At 45.0% G+C, this 7,983-nt stretch overlaps 1 protein-coding gene across 5 annotated transcripts in view; it reads right to left on the minus strand.

Annotated features, from left to right (window-relative positions):
- Positions 1-1,364: 1,364 nt before the first annotated feature.
- The window catches only part of ZDHHC4 (zDHHC palmitoyltransferase 4), a 16,475-nt gene continuing 9,856 nt past the window's right edge, over positions 1,365-7,983 (minus strand). For all 5 annotated transcript variants that reach the window (XM_014585980.2, XM_014585979.2, XM_014585978.2 and 2 more), the window contains one exon: positions 1,365-1,694. In XM_014585980.2, the coding sequence (XP_014441466.1) occupies positions 1,404-1,694 (291 nt within the window). In that variant the 3' untranslated portion in view covers positions 1,365-1,403. The remainder of the gene's footprint in view (positions 1,695-7,983) is intronic.

Consider the following 7,983-nt stretch of genomic DNA (forward strand, 5'->3'; position numbering starts at 1 on the left):
GGGCGCGGCGGCGGCGGCCCGCAGGGGCCAAGCACGGGCCGCGGCCTGGGCGCGCTCTTGGAGGGCGCCCTCTGGCGGCGCTGCCCGGCCGCGGGCGGAGAAAGGTACCGCGCGGCCGAGCAAAGGCCACACCCCCGGGCGCCACGCCCCTTAAGCTGTGAGGCCGCCTTCTGACTCCGAGCCAAGCCCGGGGACCACACCCCTGGGTGAATGCCCACCCAAGAATTTCTGAGGTACCCTTGCTTGCTTTACGCCTCGTTCAAAGCTTCTGTCACTTGATTTCACCATGCTTTTCCACCAGCAATGATAGGCTCGTGGTGGAAGGCCCTGGTATGGCCCCAGCAACTCATTTTAAGGATGGTATCTGTTCTGAACTTACAGGTTACTATGACAGATAATGCCTGGTAAGGGTCTCCCTACCTCCGATTCCCACTTCCTGTATAAAGCCCCTTCTGCTCAATCCTCTCCAGAGCCTTGGCCGCTCTGGACGCTAGCTCCATGATCTACCCTGGGAAGGCCATGGAAATCTTAGATGTAGCTTGCAAGGCTCCAACATACCAGCTTCCTGCTCTTGAAAACCTTCCTACCTGAAGTCCTCAGCACTTTGTATACTCTTCTTTTCCATATTCGTCTCTCTACCTTCAACTAGCTGGCAGTTTCATTTTGGATTTTTTAAAAAGAATTATTTTACTGAACTTTTACTTATTAATTCACTTATCTTAATTTGACCAGAGAGACAGAGAGTGAGAGAGCAAGCCACCATGTCCGGGACTCAAACCGTGGTCAGCCATGTGGGAGTGTCCAGCACCTTAACCACCAAGCCACCTGCTGGTCCCTCATTTTGGAATTTTTAATTCCAAACCAGAAGAGGCCAGTGGAGGGTGGTGGGCAGGGGGCTACAGTGCAGGAATGGATCTATGCTGGCCCAAAGACAGGCCCGAGTGAGAATGCTGGGTGTGGTTGAGATGAAAATCCTCTAAGAAAGATGGGCTAGAAAATAATCACAAAGGAGGGCAAAGCCAGGCATGACTCTAAGACCTTGTATTACTGAGACCCTCTGGCATATGACGGGTCTCAGTCATAAGGGCCCTCTTGTCCCGGAGCCAGAGTCTAGAGTGAAAGACCAATGTGTGTGTGTCACCTGGAACCTCTGAGAGGTATCTCTTGATTCCCTTCCCACCAGACTGCAGATGCTGAATTCCAACAGAGGACATGCAGGGAGTACCCACTGTGGCACCTGGCAAAGGTGAGGCACTCAGTGAGCACTCATTTTCCCTCCCCTTCGTACACACTGACAGTGATTCAGAAACACACAGCAGAAAGGAAGACAATGCTTACAAATAAGTATCTTTTTGAATAAATAAAGGTATATTATATTTAAAAAGCAGTAAAATTCTTCATTGTTATTTCTTCTTTCTCTCATAATGTGGAAAGGCAGGTATAAAGATCTCTCGAAGGTTGCTCCAAAGCCCATGGGAGTGAATATTCTTGTAGACTTGGGGCTCTGCTGATGGGGACTGGGCCACAAGGGGGCAATGTTGGCACCAGGCCCAGTCGCCCTTGTACCACTCATTAGTAGTCTGGTTGGTGGCAGCCAGATACAGAGCAAAGCACATGTAGCCCCCGAGGAGGAAGCTCAGCACCAGGACAAAGCCCAGCATGAAGACAATCCTTGGAAAGGTCAGGAACAGGTACTGGGGGCAAAGAAACAGTACATTGTTAGGCAGTTAGACTGTGACATCTGTAGGGTCAGACCCAGCAGCCCTGGTCCTGTCCACAGCCCCCTCAGCTAACTGACATCAGTTCAAGTCTGACTCACTGAGCATAAATCAGAATCACAAACAGCATTGACAAAGAGCCCAGGAATAATCCTAGAGTTTATGATGAAATAAAGTGTTCGTAATGAGAAGAGAGAAAGGTTTACTCAGGAAATGGTGCTATGTCACTTAAATGTTTAGCATAGGCCTCAGTTCAGAATAAAATCTAGATGGACAGAGTGCACACGCCCTATAGAGAAAACCTCTCCAAAAAAAAAAAAAGAAAGAAAGAAAGAAAGAATTTTTGGGAACCAGCAGTTAGCGTAATGGCTATGTCGCTGGACTCCCACATAGTTGACCGCGGTTCGCGTCCCGGAGGCTTAAAACTCATGCCGGGCGCACGTGTGTGCATGCCCAAGATCCCGAGAGGAGAATGGAGGAGAAGGGATTGCGGTGTGACCATCCCCTCTGGGGGGGTGATTTCTCGCTTTTTGTCTCTATGTCTCTATCTGTCTGTCTGGCGAGCGCACGCGCCCTATAGCAAAAACCTCTTCAAAAAAAAAAAAAAAGAATAAAATCTAGATGAACAAAAGAGATCAATGTCTCTCTTAAAAGCAAGACAACCACAAAAAAACATGTACAAGGATGGGACCAGCAGTTAGCGTAATGGCTATGTTGCTGAACTCCCATGTAGTCGACTGCAGTTTGAGTCCCGGACCCGGTGGCTTAAACTCACACCAGGTGCATGTGCGTACATCAGTTCAAGTCTGACTCACTGAGCACAAAGATCCCACTGTGCCCAAGATCCCAAGTGGAGAATGGAGGAGAATGGAGGAGAAGTGATTGTGGCGTGGCCATCTCCCCGAGGGAGTGATTTCTCACTTTCTATCTCTATGTCTCTCTCTGTCTTTCTGACGAGTGCACATGCTCTATAGCAAAAACTGCTCCAAAAAAAAGAAAAAAAAAAGCATGTACAAGGATATTCATTGTAGCATTGATTTTTACAGCCCCTTCTACCAAAAACAAAACAAAACAAAACAAAAACAACAACAACAACAAAAAACAGGTTAAATGTCAATTCATAAAGGAGGTAAAAAGAAACTTTAGGATAGTCACACTATGAAAAAATAAAGAGAATTTAGGCCAGCAGGTGGTGTGGTTAAGGCACTAGACTCCCACATGGCCAACCATGGTTTGAGTCCCAGACCTAGCAGCTTGAGAAGCACACTGGGTACATGTGCGGGCATACCCAGAATCCAGAGAAGAGAATGGAGGAGGATAGATGGCGGCATGGCCATTGCCCCGGAGGTGATTTCTCATTTTCCCTCTCTCTTTCTCTCTCTGGTAATTATATACTTCCTATGGCAAAAACCTTAAAAAAAACAAACAGAAACCTAAAAAATAAATAAGTAATAAAGGCCGGTCCCACAGCCTGGTGGTTAACAAAGCCAGATCCCACATAACTGCAGATCCCACATAACTAACCTTAGTTCAAATCCCAGTCCCATAACTTGAAATACATACCGGGCACAAGTGGATGCATGCCCCCAAATTTCAATAGAATGGAGAAATGGAGGAGAAGGGATTGCATCATGATCATGTCCCACTGGGGAGTACTTTGTCCTTCTCTCTCTCTGACCAGTGCATGCACTCTCTGGCAATTGTTTTTATTTCCTTTTGGAGCGGTTTTTTCTTAATGGGTGCATGTGCTCGCCAGAAAGACAGAGAGAGAGACAGAGATAGAAAGTGAGAAATCACCCCCAAGCGGGATGGCCACACCGCAATCCTTCTCCTCCATTCTCCTCTCAGGATCTTGGGCACACACGCACACACCTGGCGTGAGTTTAAGCCACCAGGTCCGGGACTCAAACCGCAGTCAACTACATGGGAGTCCAGCGACATAGCCATTATGCAACTGCTGGTCCCCTTTAATTTTTTTTCTTTAAGAGAGGTTTTTGAAAGACCAGCAGATGGCGTAATGGTTACATTGCTGGACTCCCATGTAGTCGATGACTGCAGTTCGAGTCCTGGACTGGGTGGCTGAAACTCACACAGGATGTGTGTGTGCCCAAGATCCCGAGAGGAGAATGGAGGAGAAGGGATTGCAGTGTGGCCATCTCCCCTGGGGGGTGATTTCTCGCTTTCTATCTCTCTTTCTGGTGAGCACACAGGCCCTATAGCAAAAAACCTCTCAAAAAAAAAAAAAAGAAAAACCATAAAATGGTTTTGGGACCAGTAGATAGCATGAGAGTTACGCCACTGCGCCATGGAACTACCACTTACTAGACTATGGTTAGAATTCTGGACGCGGTGGCTTCAACTCACACCAGGCGCGTGTGCGTGCATGCCCAAAATCCTGAGAGGAGAATGGAGGAGAAGCGACTGTGGCGTGGCCATCCCCTCAGGGGGTGATTTCTCACTTTCTGTCTCACTGTCTCTCTCTGTCTCTCTGGGAAGCACATGCACCCCTTAGCAAAAATCTCTCAAAAAAAAAAAAAACAAAACAGGGCCCATCAGGTGGCATGGTGGTTAAAGGTGCCGGACTCCCACATGGCCAACCGCAGTTCCGAGTCCTGGACCTGGCGGCTTGCTTTCTCACTTTCCATATCTCTCTCTCTCATTCTATCCCTCTCTGGTCGAATTAAAATAAATAAATAAAATAATGAATTTCAATAAAATAATTCTTAAAAAAATACATAAACTAGTCTTATCATACAACCCAACAATTACACAAGATTTATTTTCATGCAGGTTCCATCCCCCCTGGGGGGTGCTTTCTCATTTTCCCTCTCTATGTCTCTCCAGTGAGCACATGCATTCTATAGCAAATTAAATAAATAAATAATTCAAGAAGAATTAGGCAGTTATTAAACAATTTTTTTGAATGACTGAACCTAGGGCTAGCAGGTGGCATGGTGGTTGAGGCACTGGACTCACCCGCGGTTCAAGTCCTGGATCTAGCAGCTCGCTTTCTCACTTTCCCTCTCTCTCTCTGTCTCTGATCAAATTAAAAAATAATAAATAAAATTAAATAAATGATTCTTTTTTAAAAAAAGACTGTACCTATGCTATTTCCTGTAAGGAGAAATTTCTTAGCAACTAAATGAGTTCTTTTTAAAGAGTAGCTTTAACCCTTGCATTATGATAAATTAATTTTTACAAGGGTGCCAAAGGGTTTTCCATGGGAAAGAACAGTCTTTAAAACAAATGGTGGTAGGGACCAGCAGGTGGCGTGGTGGTTAAGGTGCTGGACACTCCCACATGGTCGACCGAGGTTCGAGTACTGGACCTGGTGGCTTGCTTTCTCACCTTCCCTCTCTCTCTCTGTGTATCCCTCTCTGGTCAGATTAAAATAAATGAATAAATAAATAATTATTAAAAACAAACAAACAAACAAAAAACAAATGGTGGTAAGACAACCAGATATTCACATACTAAAAAATAAAGTTTAACTAGGGACCAGCAGTTGGTGTAATGGCCATGTCGCTGGACACCCCTGGAGTCCGACTGGGGTTCGAGTCCCGGATCTGGTGGCTTAAACTCACGCTGGGCCCTATAGCAAAAACCGCTCCTAAATAAATAAAGTTTAACTTTACCTTACATCATATATAAAAATTATCTCAAGGAGCCAACAGGTGGTATGGTGGTTAAAGCACTGGACTTGCACACGGCCAACAATGGTTCAAATTCAGGACCTGGTGGCTTGCTGTCTCACTTTCCCTCTCTTTCTGTCTTTCTCTGGTCAAATTAAAGTAGTAATAATAAATAAAATAATTCTTTAAAAAATTTTTTTAATTAACTCAAAATGGATCAAACAACTTTATGTAAAAGCTAAAACTGTTAGACTCTCATAAGAGGGTCAGCCCATGGTGTGGTGGTTAAAATAGCTGGATCCCACATAGCCAGTTCCATGTTTCAAATCCCAGACCTGACTGCTTGAAAAATCATGCCAGGCATTTGTATGTGCATGCTCAAAACCCTGAAGACAGAAAGACATAGAGAAGAAGAGATGGTAGCATGATCTTTCTCCATAGGAAGTGCTTTCTTACTCTCTCTGGCAAGTACACATGCCCTCTGGCAAAATTTAAAAAATATATACACTTAGAAGAAGCTGCTGGGACCAGCAGTTAGCATAATGGCTATGTTGCTGGACTCCCATGTAGTCAACTGTGGTTTGAATCCCGGACCCGGTGGCTTAAACTCACGCCGGGCGTGTGTGCGTGTGTGCCCAAGATCCCAAGAGGAGAATGGAAGAGAAGGGATTGAGACGTGGTCATCCCCTCTGAGGGGTGATTTCTCACTTTCTATCTCTCTGTCTCTCTCTGTCTGTCTGGCGAGCGCACGTGCCAAGAAAAACCTACAAAAAAAAAAAAAAAAAAAAGAAGAGAGAGCTGCAAAGACTGGATTAGGCAAGGTGGTGATCTTAGACATAATACCAAAGAATAAACAACAAGGAAATAGACAAATTAAACTTAATCAAAATATAGAACTCCTGGCACCAGAGGATGGCGTGGTGGTTAAGGTGCTGGACACTCCTACATGGTCGACCACGGTTTGAGTCCCAGACAGACCTGGTGGCTTGCTTTCTCACTTTTTCTCTCTCTCTCTGTGTCTCTCTCTGGTAAAATTTAAAAATAAATAAATAAATAAGTGAATAAATAAATAAAATTAAAATAAATAATTCTTTTTAAATATATGTGTGTGTGTGTGTGTGTGTGTGTGTGTATCCTGGCCCAGTCCTGGTGACAAAGGCAGTAGTGAACTGCTAGACAATGCTGGAGCCATACAGGAGGCCTAGGTTTGGATCACAGGTCAACCTGAACATGCCAGGTGTATCCATGATCCTAGTTGGCTAGCTGAAAATCTGGAGATGGGGATTGCAGCATGGCAACACTTTGTGGAGGGTACTTCTCTCTTTTTCTATGAAAAAAAGAATAAAAATAAAAAACTTTAAAAAATTTTAAGGACTGGCAGATGGCATAGTGGTTAAAAGTGATGGACTCCCACGTAGCCAGCCACAGCTCCAGTCCCAGACCTGGCAGCTTCCTTTCTCTCCTCCCCCCCCAATCTGTCCTTCTCTGATAAAATTAAAATAAATAAATAAAGTTAAATTGAAAAAAGAACTTTTTAAAAATTTAACTTTGTTTATTTATTTATTTATTTATTTTATTTGACCAGAAAGGAACAGAGCGAGAGACCAAGTGAAAGTGAGAAAGCAAGCTGCCAGGTCCAGGATTCAAACTGTGGTCGGCCACATGGGAGTCCAGTGCCCCTAACCACCGACCAGCCCCCCAAAAAACATTTTAAAAGATGGGCATGGTAGCTAATATCTGTAATCCCAGCTACTCAGGAGGGTAAGGCAGAAGGATCATGATACAAAGAAATTCTGTCTAAAATACCACACACACACACAAATAAAAAATACAAGCTCTATGATTTCACTGGGAAAATAAATGTCCTGTTTCCAATTCTGAAACCTAAAGTTAGAAACCTACAGCCCACAGCATAATTACCTGAATAAGAAAGACCGTGTCCATAACCTGGAAGCGTCCGAAGTCATCGATATAAATCTCTTGGTATAGATCAGACACCACCGCCAAGTGGACTAGAAACGCAGTGCTCACAATGGCCATGGTGGCAGCTGAGGCTGTCAACGTGAAGAGGTAGATGAGGAAGTACCTGGTATTCCATGCCCCAATGCAGTTGTTCACCCAAACACAGTGATGGTCAAAACGGTGCACACACCAGTTACATACACCTGTAGAGAAACAATGAATTGGTCCTGGTTGGTCCTTGGTGACACAAGGATACTGTGTACACCTACTGGGAGTTTTATAAACTGACTGCTGGCAATTTGAGTATGGAAAAATGGCAGCTGTGGTCAACAAGCTTTTAGAACTTCAGAGCCTAGTAGATATGCAGCTCACGTGATATTTCTGTTAGTCTATAGTCTTGGGTACGCCCTAAAAGAAAAAGAGATTTTTGCTATAGGGCATGTGCACTCACCAGACAGACAGAGACAGAGAGACAGAAAGCGAGAAATCACCCCCCAGGGGGGATGGCCACACCGCAATCCCTTCTCCTCCTTTCTCCTCTCTGGATCTTGGGCACACATGCACACACGCCTGGCGTGAGTTTAAGCTACCGGGTCTGGGACTCGAACTGTGGTTGACTACATGGGAATCCAGCGACATAGCCATTATGCTAACTGCTGGTCCTAAGAAAA

The sequence above is a fragment of the Tupaia chinensis genome, unplaced genomic scaffold (genome assembly GCF_000334495.1).
Source record: "Tupaia chinensis unplaced genomic scaffold, TupChi_1.0 Scaffold000101_1, whole genome shotgun sequence".
NCBI classification, from domain to species: domain Eukaryota; kingdom Metazoa; phylum Chordata; class Mammalia; order Scandentia; family Tupaiidae; genus Tupaia; species Tupaia belangeri.